Raw genomic sequence first — 18,870 nt, 5'->3', positions numbered from 1 at the left:
ACTATATCCAGGTCCAACCAAACATCAGTCACACTTTACCCAGGTCAGACCAAACACAGGTCACACTATACCCAGGTCAGACCAAACACCAGTAACACTCTACCCAGGTCAGACCAAACACAGGTCACACTTCACCCAGGTCAGACCAAACACAGGTCACACTTTACCCAGGTCCAACCAAACACCAGTCACACTATACCCAGGTCAGACCAAACACCAGTAACACTCTACCCAGGTCATCAGACCAAACACAGGTCACACTATACCCAGGTCCAACCAAACACAGGTCACACTATACCCAGGTTGAACCAAACACAGGTCACACTATACCCAGGTCTAACCAAACACAGGTCACACTAAACCCAGGTCAGACCAAACACAGGTCACACTTTACCAAGGTCCAACCAAACAGCAGTCACACTTTACCCAGGTCAGACCAAACACAGGTCACACTATACCCAGGTCCAACCAAACACAGGTCACACTTTACCCAGGTCCAACAAAACAACAAAATTCAGTTAAGATTTCAGGTAGAGTTAAAGGTAAAAGGCAGGTTAAATCTTCAGATATGAATATCCATCTCTACACCAAATCTCACAAATGCAAACTGCACACCATGAAAAAATCTTGACATATTATCACATACAGCCACAGACTGAAGTAGGAATATATTTTGATCTCTACTTCCACATGAATGACTTCCTTCAATGGTAATATTTTCTATTGTCTACTTTTTCCAGTATTCTTAATGCTAGTTAAAAATAAATTTATTCCTCATTAAAACTTGACATTGAGTACAGTGAGCCCTTAGTGATGTGGATAGCTCAACGACAGGCCATCAGTGAGGTTTTGTATCTGCTTTGGCTGTCGAGCATGTTGAAGCTTACTTCCTGACAAAGAGAGTAAGTATCATCCTATCATGGTAGGCAAACATTGGTTTCTTTGTAATCCTCACAACTGACCACCAAAATTAAATGACCACTAATACTGACCAACAACAAAACAATTTTGCCATTATCACACAAAATTACTGCTAAATAGATGTACAAATTATCACAGACTATAATATACTTAACAACTAGAAAATGTCTGTAAGACATGAATGCCCCCGCCTCCCCCATGTGAAATAATAGTGAAAGGTCCGAAAGAGATGATTTTGTTAATTTGTATGCAACTATGTACAACTTAAGTTTCATACTTAAATTGACAAGTTGATTTAACATAAGTATATTAGTTCCTTATGCCTTAAAACCCACAAGTACCAAATTATGTAGAAATAAGATGATGTTCCTTTTTTTTGAGTTATCTCCCCCTGGTGGCCATCTTTTTTTAGAATGCCGAGAAATTCAAGACTGCATGAGGTCTTTCCATACTTGATATTTGTATGAAGTTTCATGAAAATTGCCTTCCGAATGAAGTTGTTAGGTGGTATATACTGATGCCCACGGCCATAAATGGCTGAGGCATTAAAAAAGAAACACACAAACTTCCACCCTACATTACACCTTAGCTGCAAGGAAATAATGGAATATTTGGTCAGGTATTACATCAAGAATTATCTCCCTTCTCAATAATCTACCCTAAAACCAGCCAAGTGTGACAATGTCATTGTGTGACTTTGTGAGTTTCTTTAGTCGAAATCATGTGGCATGATCAAGCCAAGCCAGATTTTTTCAAACGAATATTTCAACAGATACTCCAAGTTCAGCCTAATTAATTTTCCATTTTGATTTCACTATTGACCAAGATGCCATGCTTACGGCAGACCTAGAGGGGTAGCAATTGCGATGACGATAGATGGTCATAGCCAAACTGCTGTTGCACAAGTAAATAGTGAAGGAAGAATACCTGAACAAGTCAACAGTGGAGGAAGAATACCTGAACAAGTCAACAGTGGAGGAAGAACACCTGAACAAGTCAACAGTGGAGGAAGAACACCTGAACAAGTCAATAGTGGAGGAAGAATACCTGAACAAGTCAACAGTGGAGGAAGAATACCTGAACAAGTCAACAGTGGAGGAAGAATACCTGAACAAGTCAACAGTGGAGGAAGAATACCTGAACAAGTCAACAGTGGAGGAAGAATACCTGAACAAGTCAATAGTGGAATACCTGAAGTCAATAGTGGAGGAAGAACCTGAACAAGTCAACAGTGGAGGAAGAAAACAACTGAAAGAGTCAACAGTGGAGGAAGAATACCTGAACAAGTCAACAGTGGAGGAAGAACACCTGAACAAGTCAAAGTGTCAGTGGAGGAAGAAAACCTGAACAAGTCAACAGTGGTCAACAGTGGAGGAAGAATACCTGAAAGTGTCAACAGTGGAGGAAGAATACCTGAACAAGTCAACAGTGGAGGAAGAATACCTGAACAAGTCAACAGTGGAGGAAGAATACCTGAACAAGTCAACAGTGGAGGAAGAACACCTGAACAAGTCAACAGTGGAGGAAGAATACCTGAACAAGTCAACAGTGGAGGAAGAATACCTGAACAAGTCAACAGTGGAGGAAGAACACCTGAACAAGTCAACAGTGGAGGAAGAACACCTGAACAAGTCAATAGTGGAGGAAGAATACCTGAACAAGTCAATAGTGGAGGAAGAACACCTGAACAAGTCAATAGTGGAGGAAGAACACCTGAACAAGTCAATAGTGGAGGAAGAATACCTGAACAAGTCAATAGTGGAGGAAGAACACCTGAACAAGTCAACAGTGGAGGAAGAATACCTGAACAAGTCAACAGTGGAGGAAGAATACCTGAACAAGTCAACAGTGGAGGAAGAACACCTGAACAAGTCAATAGTGGAGGAAGAACACCTGAAAGTGTCAACAGTGGAGGAAGAACACCTGAAAGTGTCAACAGTGGAGGAAGAATACCTGAACAAGTCAATAGTGGAGGAAGAACACCTGAAAGTGTCAACAGTGGAGGAAGAATACCTGAACAAGTCAATAGTGGAGGAAGAACACCTGAAAGTGTCAACAGTGGAGGAAGAATACCTGAACAAGTCAACAGTGGAGGAAGAATACCTGAACAAGTCAACAGTGGAGGAAGAATACCTGAACAGTTGATGGTATATGAGGTGTGCCTTCACAAATTGTACATTGAGTTTTCTTATGAAATTTCAGGGGAGGTTTATGAGCTCTTATAAAATATTCATGAAAAACATTACTTTACCAATAAACTGTTCTTTTGTATCTTATTTGCATTTTTATACAAATTATAGAACTTGGCGGTAAAAAGTCTGTCTGGTGTTGTATACAGGTGTCATTCCTGCTTGTATTCTGGAACAATCTTCTATAAAGAATTTATGCCATACCAGATGGTTCTCCAGTAACATTTCTCATTCATTAAAGATGGGAAACAAGGCATTCATATATATTATATATATATAGATGTGTGGTCAAGGATCAATATGGTTACCATAGCAACACATAATACTGGTAGTAGTTTAGAGGCTATCATCACCTACCTAATCATGATCTGCCATACATCTGAGTCATACAGATCATAGATTATTGTTATTACAAGAGAAAAAAACTCCATTTTGTTGTCACGGAAACCTACCTTCTCTGTACTGACAGTTCCATCCAGTCAGGAAGAGAAGTTGTTTACATTATTGCCATGGATACCTACCTTTCCATTACTATTGCTATGGATACCTTTTACCCTGTAGCTGACAGTTCCACACAGTCGAATAGAGACTCTCCATATATTATTGCTATGGATACCTACCTTGCTCATGCTGTCAGCTCTGTATTTTTGGGTAGAAAAAATCAAAATTCAATTAATATGGAAACCTACCTTCCTGCTGCTGACAGTACTACAGCGTTTGGAAAAGAAAATGCATAACTCAATACCATCAGTTTCTTCATCCTTGGGGATAGCAGATATGTTGGGTGTTGTCTGCTTGTTGAGGTACTACCTCAAACAAGCTTAAACATCTCTTCATTAAACACATTGTGGGTCATAATGTCAAAGGTTACAGAGGTCACAAAATCTCAAGGTCAAAGTAGATGGGAAATCTACTTATGAAATGTCACAACCTTTAGACAGTGTATAAAACTGTTGTCTTCTCATTCTCAAGCGAATATCTCAGGAGCCACAGCCAAGATAATTCTATAATCCTCAGAAACCGAAGAGTAACAAAGTGTTCCTGTAACACTGACAGGCCAGTAGGGTCAGGTTTTACACGTGTTAAGGAACTGCAAGGTGTTACCGTCATTGTTGATTATCTCTCTCCATTTTGACCACCTTTACAAAGTCAACAACACCCCATGATAACCCCGTCAAGTATCCTGACATCTTATGTAGGTTGTTGACAGTTGGCCAAATGACATGCATAATCCCTTTGATACACACCAACTGTAGTACCCACACACACACACCCATATGTACCAGTACCTATGTGGACAGGGACAGAGCATGTGTTATTGGCATGATATACACCATCAGTCACATCGGGTAGGCCTGACACACCATGTACACAAGCTAGGCTAAACACCATCTACAGACACAGTCCATATCTCAGTCCAGGACTTAAAAGTTCAGCAGTTAAAGTTAGCTATGAAAAGTCATTACATCAATATGTTGATAGAGACTTATCAAAATCCAATACTTCAATATACAGAAACCAGATCCATTAATGTAAATATCCCAATACATATATGTGATATCTTGCTAAGGTGGTTATCAGGTCTTGTTTGTGTATGCTGCTGTGAAGATAAATCGTGATGGTTCATCATAAATATCTTAATGAATTCAAATCAATAGGAAGAAAGACCAAGCTCCCAGTGGTTATGTCCTGTGAACTTTAAATAGCTTAGCTACCTGTACTGACTACACAGGTAAATAATGCCAGGTAAATCTTACAGAATCCTAAACCTGAGTTTATAACAACATGTAGTAACATCTGAGATGTTAAAATGTCAGATAATTATCCAATGAATACCCACTGGTGTACTCTTATCCATTATGCTGTGTGAAGTCAGCTACATACATGTTCATACATCTGTTTATCACAACAATAAACTTCATTGTTTCTAAACCTATACTTCTAATATTTCTCTATTCACTGGAAATAAATCATTTGTTAGTAAAACAAATGAACTTATTACTTATCATAACAGTTCTGATCTCAACAGAAAAAAAAGTCTTTATTCACAAACTTGCAGGCACCTGTTAGGTATACAAATCTATATTTGTTTAATCACTCATGTGTATCCTATTTTATAACTGTATAATGAACATTTTCTTCTGTTATCTACACAATCCCTGACAGACTCTGATGTTTTAAAGATATTTTTACATTATTTTATTTAAATGTTTTTGAAGTTCTGTCAATAACATACACTGTATTTACTTTGTTCACATATATCAGTTACATTGTAATATGGGTAGGGTAGAATGATTTTTAGCAGCAAACTCATGATAAGAAAATCTCAAAGAGATCCCCCTCAAGACCACACCATCTAAAAGATATCTCTCTCAGGACCACACCATCTCAAAGATATCTCTCTCAGCACCACACCATCTCAAAGATATCTCTCTCAGGACCACACCATCTCAAAGATATCTCTCTCAGGACCACACCATCTCAAAGATATCTCTCTCAGGACCACACCATCTCAAAGATCTCTCTTTCAGGACCACACCATCTCAAAGATATCTCTCTCAAGACCACACCATCTCAAAGATATCTTTCTCAGGACCACACCATCTCAAATAGATCTCCTTCAGGACCACATCATCTCAAACAGATCCCCCCTCAGGACCACACCATCTCAAAGATATCTCTCTCAGGACCACATCATCTCAAACAGATCCCCCCTCAAGACCACAACATCTCGAAGTGATCTTCTTCAGGACAACATCTCAAAAAGGTCTCTCTCTTCATCTGAACATTTCTAAGAGATCTCACCCTCAGGAACACAACATTTTAAAGAGATCTCCCTGAGTGTCACAGATTCTCAAACCTAGATTTATTTTCCATTAAGACAGGAAGAGGTTTCACTACTTACAAAGGACAAACATGGGAGGACTGAGACCAAGTGGTATAGTAACCACCTGATGCCCAACACAGATCTGAATCCGGACAACACCAAGGGGTTTTACTTCTAATAAAAACAAAAGTATAGACTGAAACCGTCACATATTCATAACAGTTATGAGCCTAATGCAGACATACTAATCCATGTTGGTCCAAATTTTCCCGAAACTTAGTCTAGAGCTATAGACTCAGACGATAGAAGTATACAACAGGTCAAAGAGGTCAGAGAGGTAAGATATTTGACCTGTCACCATCCCTTCGAATGTTTGACTTGGTATAGGTCTATAGGAGTCCCTTCATATTGCAGAAGTTATGTATGATACAGAATATGTCACTCCACTTAATATAAAATATTATTAAGATAAAATTTTATCTTGTGTAGCTGCTGGTGTTAATATAGTAAATATTGATCTGTTGCCAAATATGTTTACTAATTACACTAAGTGAGATCAATGACTACCTCTGTATCAGCAACATAAAGATCAAATAACCTGCATCTAGAGAAGAATATGAGGTTTCACCTGCCTGTAGAGTAAGATTTCTACATCATTCAAGTATCATTTATTCAAATGTTGCTATACCTGTTCAGATGGGACATCAGAGGTTTAATTAACTGGATATGTAGTTACAGACAGACAATACTACAGGCCCTGCATAAACAGCTTAATCTAATGGAAACACAGATGTAGACAGACTACAGGCCCCTGTGTAAGGAGAGAGATCCATACACTACAGGCCCCTGTGTAAGGAGAGAGATCCATACACTACAGGCCCCTGTGTAATCATTTATCATTGATTTAGTACTTAATAATCAGATACCATTCATGGAGAATACTTACTTGGCTTCCTCAATGCGTTTAGGGTCAGAGTCAAAATCCTTTTCAAGTTGGTGGCTGAAACAGAGAGGGAAGCATGCACATGCTGGGTTTCAATGTGAGCTTATCAAACAATAACATACTAATGTTTCAATTCAAACATGCAATGCACACAACTTATAAGTACCCAAAGGGTCCCTTCCTTATAATTAAATGATACATGACAGAATTTCCTTCACATAGTATGGATTGTGTTCACCCATTTACTTAATTTGTGTTGTGTTCCTGGGTTGTGTTCCACCATTTACTTAATTGGTGTTGTGTTCCTGGGTTGTGTTCCACCATTTACTTAATTTGTGTTGTGTTCCTGGGTTGTGTTCACCCATTTACTTAATTTGTGTTGTGTTCCACCATTTACTAAATTTGTGTTGTGTTCCTGTGTTGTGTTCACCCATTTACTTATTTTGTGTTGTGTTCCACCATTTACTTAATTTGTGTTGTGTTCCTGGGTTGTGTTCCACCATTTACTTAATTTGTGTTGTGTTCCTGGGTTGTGTTCCACCATTTACTTAATTTGTGTTGTGTTCCTGGGTTGTGTTCCACCATTTACTTAATTTGTGTTGTGTTCCTGGGTTGTGTTCACCCATTTACTTAATTTGTGTTGTGTTCCACCATTTACTAAATTTGTGTTGTGTTCCACCATTTACTTAATTTGTGTTGTGTTCCTGTGTTGTGTTCCACCATTTACTAAATTTAGGTTTTATTCCCCATGGGCTTTATTCCTCCATTTATTGGGTCCCTAATCCTTCTTTAATGAGACAACAAAGTTCTCTCCTATTTAAGGTTACACTGTCTCCTAGTTCCCTAACCTCATGTTTTTTCTTTATGATACTATTTGGGGCACCTAATATTGCCCTTTCCTTAATGTAAGTGGCATTTCTCATCTATGAATTTCAGCACATATCCGGAATTTTTTCTTGAAGTCTATGGAAATTTCATCATTCTTGATATGTTACCTCAGATATTTTTTGTCACACTTGCCCTTCCTAAATTTGAGTGACGTTTCTAAATTTTCTCATTATCTTAACAATATGTAGCAAGTTATATCAAATTACATGAAGTTCTTCTGATGATTATTTAAATAAGGTCACATTTCCAACAATTAACCCCCTCCCCCATCATCCTGCCCCAAAAATAATCACAGCATTTACCCCCATTTGTTAGTATGTCTGATGTGAAGTATATCTCTGAATTAAATGATAAACATTTATAGTTGAAACTCATTGTTTCCAAATTGTCCGAGACAGAACGATTCAAGTACAAATGTATTGAATTGAAATTGTTATTACATGTTTTGTTGTTTGGATGAATAACCAATAAAAGGAGAAACTAGAAATTTATTTGTTTATTTACTGCCATTTCAAACAGCAGATTCAACTACACTGTTTGCGTGCTACCATGGCCCTACTTCCTTCAACTGTATTCAACATAAGAAACTCATATCAACCTTATTTATAAACTTCAAAATTCAGGTAAGTCAAAATATTTTCCCCGTCCCCTTGAATTTCGAGATAACGAGTCTCAACTGTAGTGTTATTCTAGGTAAAGGTAAAGTTGATGATACAAAAATCCAGTGACAATTATAATCAGATAGAATGTTTACACACAGAAAGAACAACATCATAACACATACCTAATCACCAATATACAATGTACAACATTCCCTGACATCAGCATACATAACACAAATATCCAGGGAATGAAAAATAGGATGAGATTGATCTTAATTAAAATGAATGTTGATGTCATCTATGTAAATCTTCTATTGAAAACAAAACAATGACAACACAGACTAAATGAAAAGACCAGGTTAGAATGTTAGCAATGCTAGATAGTTCTGTGGGGTAAGGAAAAAAGCGTACAAACCAAACATCAGGTACTGTAAAGCCAGGTATAAGTGGTTAGATTTGGACGAAGATCACTTGACTTTTAATATACTGATGTTTCAAAAGAGCATACTTGACATGTCGATAAAAAGAAAACTGAAAGTAAAGAAGTTATTGACAGATGATGATGATGATGATGGCGACGACGACGATGATGATGACATTGACGATTGGTGACAAAGAAGTTGATGACAAAGGATGTTGATAACAACAGCAGTTGCTGACAGAGGAAATGGATGACAGAAAAGGACAAAGGAATAGGATATCATGACACTGGAAGTTTTTGACATAGGAAATGGATATGAGAGAGAGGTTGGTGACAGAAGTGGGAATGACATAAGAAGTTTGTGACGGAGGAAGTGGATATGACGGAGAGGTTTGTGACGGAGGAAGTGGATATGACAGAGAAATTTGTGACGGAGGAAGTGGATATGACATAAGACAGAGGAAGTGGATATGACAGAGAAACTTGTGACAGAGGAAGTGGATATGACGGAGAGGTTGGTGACAGAGGAAGTGGATATGACAGAAAAATTTGTGACAGAGGAAGTGGATATGACGGAGAGGTTGGTGACAGAGGAAGTGGATATGACAGAGAAATTTGTGACAGAGGAAGTGGATATGACGGAGAGGTTGGTGACAGAGGAAGTGGATATGACGGAGAGGTTGGTGACAGAGGAAGTGGATATGACATAAGAAGTTTGTGACGGAGGAAGTGGATATGACGGAGAGGTTGGTGACAGAGGAAGTGGATGTGACAGAGAGGATGGTGACAGAGGAAGTGGATATGACAGAGAAGTTTGTGACAGAGGAAGTGGATATGACAGAGAAGTTTGTGACAGAGGAAGTGGATATGACATAAGAAGTTTGTGACAGAGGAAGTGGATATGACGGAGAGATTGGTGACAGAGGAAGTGGATATGACAGAGAAGTTTGTGACAGAGGAAGTGGATATGACAGAGAAGTTTGTGACAGAGGAAGTGGATATGACGGAGAGGTTGGTGACAGAGGAAGTGGATGTGACAGAGAGGATGGTGACAGAGGAGGTGGATATGACGGAGAGATTGGTGACAGAGGAAGTGGATATGATGGAGAGGTTGGTGACAGAGGAAGTGGATATGACAGAGAAACTTGTGACAGAGGAAGTGCATATGACGGAGAGGTTGGTGACAGAGGAAGTGGATGTGACAGAGAGGATGGTGACAGAGGAAGTGGATATGATGGAGAGGTTGGTGACAGAGGAGGTGGATATGACGGAGAGATTGGTGACAGAGGAAGTGGATATGACAGAGAAGTTTGTGACAGAGGAAGTGGATATGACATAAGAAGTTTGTGACAGAGGAAGTGGATATGACGAAGAGGTTGGTGACAGGAAGTGGATGTGACAGAGAAGATGGTGACAGAGGAGTTGATGACATGAAATGAAATGACAAAGGAAGCTGATGACAGAGAAAGTGGATGTGACTGTTTACAAGTATGTTTATGAACACAAACAAAGCAAAAATTGATAAGCACTCATAGCTATAAATAAACAAAAGCATCACACTAAAAAGAAAAAGACTTTTCCTTCTAGTATTCATCTGAAAGTACAATTTTATAATAAAAAAATGATCTTTCATCTGGTTGTATTAATATGAACCAGTTTGACAAGTATCACAGTAGTACACACAACTAAAGAAGCATGCTATTGATAAACATTCCATAAATACAGCATGCCACAATCAGTTTCTCTAGTATATAGATACAATGAATAGAGTATATGCCACATTCTGTGAAGCAAATATTCCATACAGTAACAAGGTATTGCTAAATGATATTAACCCCCACTCAGTTGATAATCCAAAGACTGTTACGTAATTTTTGAAATTGATCTGTTCAGGTGAACTTGTATTATTAAGCTTAACTTGAGTTATTGAGTCAAAATGAATTTTCCATTATACTGACTGTGACCTTAACCTTTACTGACATTTTTATTTATAGAGCAATCTAATAACATGCACCTTTGTTTAAGAAAGCAGTTTGTGAAGTTTATTTAATCTAATGGAACTCAAGTCATTAAGTGGAAACATTTTCTATTTATAGTGACATTTAACTTTGACCTTCGATAAAAAAAAAACCAATTCCCAGTCAGCCATGTTGGTAGGGAAGCACCATGTGAAGTCAGTTCATTGGGTTATAAGGAACAAGGAAACTCAGGTTATCAAGTGGAAACCAATATTCTATTTATAGTACCCTTAAAGTGACCTTGACATTTGACTTTTTGGACTCAAAAAGCTATCCTAAGGAAGCACTCTCAAAAGAATGCAGTGTGTGAAGTTTCAGTTGATCAGTTTACTAGAACTCATCAAGTATTATTAATGAGAATGGGTGATGTGGATGGACAGACAGATGGAAGAATGGACAGATGGACAGCAGTATTCAGATATCCCATTTCTATCTTTGTTAGTGGAGATAAATATCACATTCCAAGAAGTAAACATCAATGAGGATCAATTGAGGATCATCAATAGTTTTTCTGCATATTTATGTTTGGAAACTGAAAAAGAAGAACTTTAAGTCTAGGAAAATCTTCAATAAAAGCTTGTTATCCTTGTTGTAAAGATCGTCTCAAATGGACCCATATCTTTCTGTGATCATCTACTGACAGTAAAATACAAAACCCACACTATATTAGTCACTGTTACAATTACTGTAACCTTTATCTTAATCTAAAATGTTTTGTATTAAAAAAAAAATATTTATTATTAATCACAAATGTATTTGAATAATCTTTCAATATAAAAATGTATTTGAAAAATCTGTAGGCCAGACAATAGTGACTTCTAAGGAATTAATCATTCTGTAAGTGTATTAGATATCATAACTGTACTAGGAGTACCTAGTGATAACTACTAATGGGGAAGAAACACCTGATCTACTTATTGTTAAAACTTTCTACCCCTACTGTCTACACAGACAGCGACCAAGCATCAAACCCATGTTAGATAAATACTCACCAAAATTCAGATGCATCACAACTGCAGGTGCAAGAAATAAATGATGGTGGGGTTAGGCTCGAATCAAAACATGCAACACTGCAGACATCGTTATTCTCTTTTTTTAAACCCAAAAAACCCAAGTGTCAAAAATGCAAATCGTATAACATTAAAAAAAACCTCATTCACCGAAAAAACTGGAAAAACATACCAAAAGTAAAGAATAATATGTTTCAGAGTCAAAGAATATAAAATGTTCAATGAGTTAGATGATTTTTTTTCTGGGAAACTCTAGGAAATTTAAATTTCCACCTTACAGGGGAGTCATTATTTGAACAATGAAAAGTAATTCTCTCGAATACAACATACAGTAAAACCCTGTCACAATCCTCGGGACCATGCTAAAAGATTGAGGATTATTTAAGTAATCAGAGATTGGTGATACATTATCAGGTACAGATCCTTTTTGTACACCCAATGTCCATTACAGATATATTCATTACTCTATACATTGATCAGTCCAATTAACGATTGTGCTGAAGTTTTAACTAATTTGTTATTTCAATGTCTGAAATTTTACTGAGGAGAAATATGTAAAATTGACCAGTCACAGCACTCTTTATTGTTCAGTGAACATGCAGGAAGTATGTCACTGAGAATAACAGTAGAATGATGAACCCTTTTGAATTTTCTTCTTGCAGCAACTTCAAGTGATAATAAAATATTGATTGCTCTTGTTGTATGTTGTGTTATTAATTAACCTCATCAGCTAAAAATTGTTCAACGTTTTCTACAGCAATCTTAAATACAACTTTAATTAAACTGTCAATATAAGCCAATGTGACAACTGGCCATATACCTATGTAATCCTGCCAGCGTAGATCCCGTAATTATCTGCTGTCATGTCAGACACCCTTAAATTTAACAAATTGGGGGTCTTCGAGAAATGTGGGTTTAAGGGGGTGGGGTTTTACTGTATCTTGACCTAAGAATGATGACCTTAGAACTCACATATATGGAGAAACATATAGATAATAGTTTCAGAATAACTGATTGAGTAAATTTATGAAGTACAATTGTTATAATGAATAATATTATGAAATAACAAACACCTGTTTAAAAAAAAAAAAAAATGGAAATAAATAAATAAAAAAAACTGCAAAACAAACAATCAATGGTGCCATGAAGTCATACAATCCATAGGAAGCTACTCTAAAATACCTACTGAGCATAAAGCGGGTGGACATGTCTGTCAGTGTCTGGTGAGGAGGGATTGCTTTGGTCCAGGCTTTCGTGTGATGTTGCAATAGCCAGATTCTGTAATAGGGAAGAGCACACTAAAATAATGAAAGACATTCAAAGTTGTTTTGTGAGATAAATGAAGTCAGTCTATATCAATTAAGCAGAGAGTAAAATAGCTGGTATGTTTCACAAAAGTTGTTTAAGTAAGAATCAGTCATTTTTTTTTTAAAGTTTAAACCAAAGACAAAACAGTTCATCAAGGTCATGTTTACACAGATATGTTTGTCAAGGTCTAATTTACAAGGAATTATGTTTTTTAAGGTCACATCTACAAAATAAAAATGTTTCTGAAAGTTACAATTTTGCCATTTGTATTGAACATATGGGTCACATAACTTTGTATTAACATTCTGAATTTTCCTGTAGATGATAGACTGACATACCTGTCGACTGATCCTTAGCTTGGCTGCCTCAGCAGGGTTGTTAAAGCGGAACATATTTGTCTTACCCAGTAAGATGTAGTCACCTGTAATAGATAATAAGTAATTAATTGAGGTAATCAGATATATCACCCTTTCATTATTCATCATCTCTCCTTGACTTTCACAATTTCTAACATTTGTTATACCAAGTACAAAACAATGCTCTTTGTTTGGCGTCCATGTAGTGGATTCTGAACATGTACTGACACTGAATGTATAGACAATTGAATTTACCCTGTTTGAGGCAGGTTGGTCCCCGACAATCAATGCCATTGATAGCACAGTTAGCTCTCCTATTCGGGTGTATGATGACGTTGCCCAGAGTATTCTTGATGAAGCAGTGTTCCTTCTGGACCGACGGCCCACTCAACACTGTAAAATTAACATACCAATTAAAATTCCATCAAAACCTGGTAGACAATTACCTCTTACTGTAACTCAATATAAACATCATCAGAGAAAAGCCATGTTTTAAAGAAACTGAAGATCTTGTAGAGTTCAGAGCAAATTTACTTTTACATTAATATTTATATTTATATATATATATCAAGAAGTTGATTTCAAAATATACAAAAAAAACCAGAATCCATGATCAGTTCAGATCATATTATTGAAATCGTACTAACAGAGCACTCACAAGGTTTTACTGAGGTTTTCCCATTGTTAGTAAGGCCTACCATGGTTTTCTGATGTCAGTAAGGCCTACCGTGGTTTTCAAATGTCAGTAAGGCCTACCATTGTTACCAGACTAAATATATGGTACTTGTGTTCAGCTCAATACATACCAATGTCCTGTTCCCGATCAGCATCTTCACGTCCTAACAGGGTCTTTCCCTCCTGTAATGATAGCAATGATACTTTTGCAGAACACCAAAGGGAAACAACTCTTTTAACATTGAGAATTTTTCCTGTTGTAAAACTCCATATTTTCTAAAACATTTTCAGACCACTATAATATATCATGATCCTGCTCTCTGTTTAAAAACAATTGGTGAAATTGTAACTAATTTTTAAAATCTGAAGATTTAGCTACTTGATTATCAAACATGAAAATATGAAAAAGTCACAATATATTGACTTTCTACAAAATGCCTTCAGCGCAGTATCAGTACTAAAAAAGAATCATGTATTATGTAATATTGACTGTCTATATTATACCCTTCAGCTCTGTATCCATGGTAACAGTGACTTACCTTGAGGTAGTAGATGGTCACGCCTGTACTCAGAATATCGTCATCCATGCCAACCAGGTGAGGCATCTGAGACTCAATCAGAACCCCCATTGAGTTACTTTTCCCCTTCAACCCTCTGATGCTGAGGTCAGAGTCCTGTAGTAAACACCAAACCACATCAATGTATACCAATTTTAACATTCAGTGTAATTGATATAACAAGCATTTCAGATTATTTTATATCACTTCTCTGTGAGACAGCCTTGTTTCACAGGTCCCTCTGATCAGATCCAGACACTTTCTCAGCATTTGATTTTCTGTCCCTTCCTTCTACACAGGAGAAACTATCTTTTCAACAAAGTCCACAACATAGAGTCATTAACTCAGTGTCCTGTTTCCATCCTACTAATTTTATATAATACTGTGGTCCACATTTCTCTTTTTCATTGGATTCTTGTTCACTTTTGATCATATCCTTGCTCTCTTACCATAAGATCAATTTTCCTTCCCCATTAGATCCCTGTTCCCTACTCACCAGATCAGTGTTCCCTACTCATCAGATCTCTGTTCCCTACTCACCACCAGATCCCTGTTATCTCCCCACCAGATCCCTGTTCTCTCCCTATCAGACCCTTGTTCATTCCCCACCAGTTCCCTGTTCTCTCCCCACCAGATCCCTGTTCTCTCCCTATCAGACCCTTGTTCATTCCCCACCAGCTCCCTGTTCTCTCCCCACCAGCTCCCTGTTCTCTCCCCATCGGATCCCTGTTCTCTCCCCACCAGTTCCCTGTTCATTCCCCACCAGCTCCCTGTTCTCTCCCCACCAGCTCCCTGTTCTGTCCCCACCAGCTCCCTGTTCTGTCCCCACCAGTTCACTGTTCTCTCCCCACCAGCTCCCTGTTCTCTCCCCATCGGATCCCTGTTCTCTCCCCACCAGTTCCCTGTTCTCTCCCCACCAGCTCCCTGTTCTCTCCCCATCAGCTCCCTGTTCTCTCCCTATCAGCTCCCTGTTCTCTCCCCACCAGTTCCCTGTTCTCTCCCCACCAGATCCCTGTTCTCTCCATCAGATCCCTGTTCTCTCCCCACCAGCTCCCTGTTCTCTCCCCATCAGATCCCTGTTCCCATTATACCCCTGGTGTTTCCTTCAGCTTACCCTGATAGCTTCGTGAGCTTCCCTCCATTTATCTATCCATGTCTGTGTTAGTTTGTCCACCTGTTTAATCAAAACATATACTATATTTATTGTGAGTTAACAGTTTTTTCTCTAAATGATGCAAATATATTAAAAACTTTAATTACAATTCAGCAATATTTCAAATAAAGGATGGACTATAATATTTGATAAGACAATTAAAATATATCACACTGTGAATATATACATCATAAATACATATATATGTGCTTTGTTATTTTTCTATCTAACTAGCATATAATGGAGCTATCATTATATCATAGCTAGAGTTATCCCCCTTATATCTGATGGCGTGAGTTTCCTGTGAGACAGTTGTCTCTCTATCTTCACATCTAAACAATGTTGATGGATTAAATCAGGTCCTTGTGAACTGATCACTCTGAGATAAAGCTGTCACAGATATAGCTGGGATATGACATTAAAGACTTAATTCTGAGAAATTGAGGTACTGCCTCTTACTGATCTAATAAAGCTCAGTCTTAATAAAACTTATGTTTACTTGTAACATTTTCCTTTATATATAGCTTATAAAGAGGATTTAAAGGTGAAACAGAGTTAAAAGAGGCTTTTAAACTGACCATGTTTTCATTTTCTTGGAGTTTTTCTGCCAGAACAGAATTGGAATCTGGAAGTTGAAGGAATGAATCTCCCTGAAAATGAACGTACATAGGAGGTGATGAATACAGAAATGGCTGCTGGTCTATTGTGAACAGTGACATCTGACATAAAGCAACAGACAAGCAAATGTTTCTAAGCATGCATGCCTACCTTGTCAAATTTACTTGACTATAAAGCACACAAACACAAAAATATATAATATTTATAGGATTCCAAATGACCAACTGCAAAATAGGAGAAACATCATAATTTTATGTTCCATATTCTCATGTTCCTGAACAAGAGGCCCATGGGCCTTAACAGACATCTGACTATAAAGACCTATATATGAAAGACGCAAAATGCTCAACTACTCTATAGCGTACATAGAAGACATTGTTGGTTGATCAAAACATTTTCTGCAAACTTGAAATCCTATTCTTTATACATGCACTAAAGATGCCATTAGTCTGGACATATTGCTTGTTGAAAAATCAAGCTAATGGTACAATATCAAGACCCTTGGCCTTATGGCCCCAGGTCCCTAGGGGTCAATCAATCAGAAATAATTTTCTTCTTTCAATAATGTTTCAGACTAAATATTGTTGAATCCATTTAAGCATTAAGAAAGAGAAACATTTTGAAGCAAAATATTGACAAACTTTCCCATTTTTGGCCCTGCATCCCTAAGGGTCAAACCAACTTTCTGAATTTAAGGAATGATTCCCCATCCTCAATGATGTTTCAGACCAAATTTGGTTGAAATTCATTCCAGCATAAAGAAAGAGTAGCAATTTTTGAAACAAAATATTGTTCAGGAACATTGATTTTTCATTAATAATAAAGAATTCCACATTCAGTTGTTTACTGTTTTGCCTGGTAATTATCTGACAAAGTTATCAAGTTTCCAAAAAAGTTTGAAATATTTGTGTTGCATTTCATCTTACATAGATAAAACCAAGTAAATGACATTTTAATCTCTGTCAGGAACAAAGGTTTATTTAGGAAATGTGTTCCTAGCAGCATGTTTATAATGTGACATACTTCAGTCCAGCCTTCATTTGATCACTGTATATCGGTAAAGGTAATTTACTCACTCATTGCATGCAAATATAACATTTTTTACCTGTTCTGATCAATTGGTTTGTAATTTCATACCTAGACTCTTGAACACAACAGGTGTAAATTGTTTATAGATTTGTATTACACAGGTGAGTAAACATCAACAATCATCAGCTAAAAGGTAACTGATGAGGAAATGTGTTCTGCAACTAATAAAACTTGTCATCGCCCTGGAAAGACTGACAATATAACTGATATATACCATTTCATTAAATATTTATTCAACATCCCAATAAATGGTTTCATATCTGGACAGTATAGAATTTAACCACTTCCTTTACAGAAAACGGGAGTAGCATTTTACACAAAGGTGACTGTGCTGAAGGTGAAAGGATAAGGAAGTATAGAAGTAAGTTTCTCAAACATCAACTTAATTGCCTGGGGATTTCCTCACCACTTAACATGTAATCGTGCCATGTCTCCCCTTACTAAGTATTACAAGACAGCCCATCATGTACATTATGTCCGCACCCATCTAAAATGTTTTAACAAGCTGAAATCCTGATAAGTTTTCTTTTTGCACATATTAGGCAAACCTACTACCAAGAGAACTGTGTTACTATCTATTAAGGTGTACTTAGACATTTGAAGAATGTACTATGCACTTTCTCCCCAGGAAAAATGAGTTACTACTAAATGTTAGAACTAATGAATTAAAAACTGACATGTATGTCACTACAGACAAAACACTTATGTTAGGGCTACTCCTGGAGGAAAGGAATACAAAAAACAAAACATTTAATGTCAAAAAGACAACAGAAAAACATGCCACTATGTAACATCATAACAAAATCACATCTTTTGGACAAACAGCCAGGAAATGATAAATGACAAGAAAATGAAAGTAAATATTTTGTACCAATAAATCTTACTACCGAGATTAGAATGCTGTTTATTCAGGGACAGAAGGAGGTGGGAGTGTCTCAGAGAATAAATAATGCACTCTCCCAGGTAACACACTCTATCATCTATCTCTCATCGAAGTAGTTAGCATTCATTCTTGTTAGATAAAAAAGAAACTGAAATCATTTTTTCTACATGATGTTAACAACGTCAGGATGTGTTCAATACTAAAACAAGCCCTATTACAGCCAATATTGGTTTAATGACAGACAAGGCTCTTTCTGATTTCAAGCATGCAGGGAAAGTCATTCCATCCTTGTACATTTCATTGTTTTCATTCTTCAAAGGAGAGTTCACAACCAGAGCCCAAATCATAAAAATAAATGTAGATCTCTGTGAGTTTATTATATATCAATCAATATGATATCAAATAGTTGAGA

The 18,870-nt window shown here is 37.1% G+C and overlaps 1 protein-coding gene across 1 annotated transcript in view; it reads right to left on the bottom strand.

Annotated features, from left to right (window-relative positions):
• LOC132559734 (uncharacterized) overlaps window positions 1-18,870 on the bottom strand; it is a 108,762-nt gene that overhangs the window by 35,178 nt on the left and 54,714 nt on the right. Inside the window, exons 16-24 of the mRNA XM_060224361.1 lie at window positions 16,447-16,518; window positions 15,830-15,889; window positions 14,698-14,832; window positions 14,290-14,341; window positions 13,739-13,876; window positions 13,466-13,548; window positions 13,006-13,097; window positions 11,802-11,822; window positions 6,884-6,937 (exon numbers count right to left, since the gene is read on the bottom strand). Coding sequence (XP_060080344.1) covers window positions 6,884-6,937; window positions 11,802-11,822; window positions 13,006-13,097; window positions 13,466-13,548; window positions 13,739-13,876; window positions 14,290-14,341; window positions 14,698-14,832; window positions 15,830-15,889; window positions 16,447-16,518 — 707 coding nt within the window. The remainder of the gene's footprint in view (window positions 1-6,883; window positions 6,938-11,801; window positions 11,823-13,005; window positions 13,098-13,465; window positions 13,549-13,738; window positions 13,877-14,289; window positions 14,342-14,697; window positions 14,833-15,829; window positions 15,890-16,446; window positions 16,519-18,870) is intronic.

The sequence above is a fragment of the Ylistrum balloti genome, unplaced genomic scaffold, assembly GCF_031769215.1.
Source record: "Ylistrum balloti isolate Yb309-2 unplaced genomic scaffold, AGI_CSIRO_Ybal_v1 Utg370962, whole genome shotgun sequence".
In the NCBI taxonomy this organism is placed as follows: Eukaryota; Metazoa; Mollusca; class Bivalvia; order Pectinida; family Pectinidae; genus Ylistrum; species Ylistrum balloti.
The sequence above is the reverse complement of the archived record's forward strand: the minus strand, read 5'-3'. Positions and strand labels throughout refer to the sequence as shown.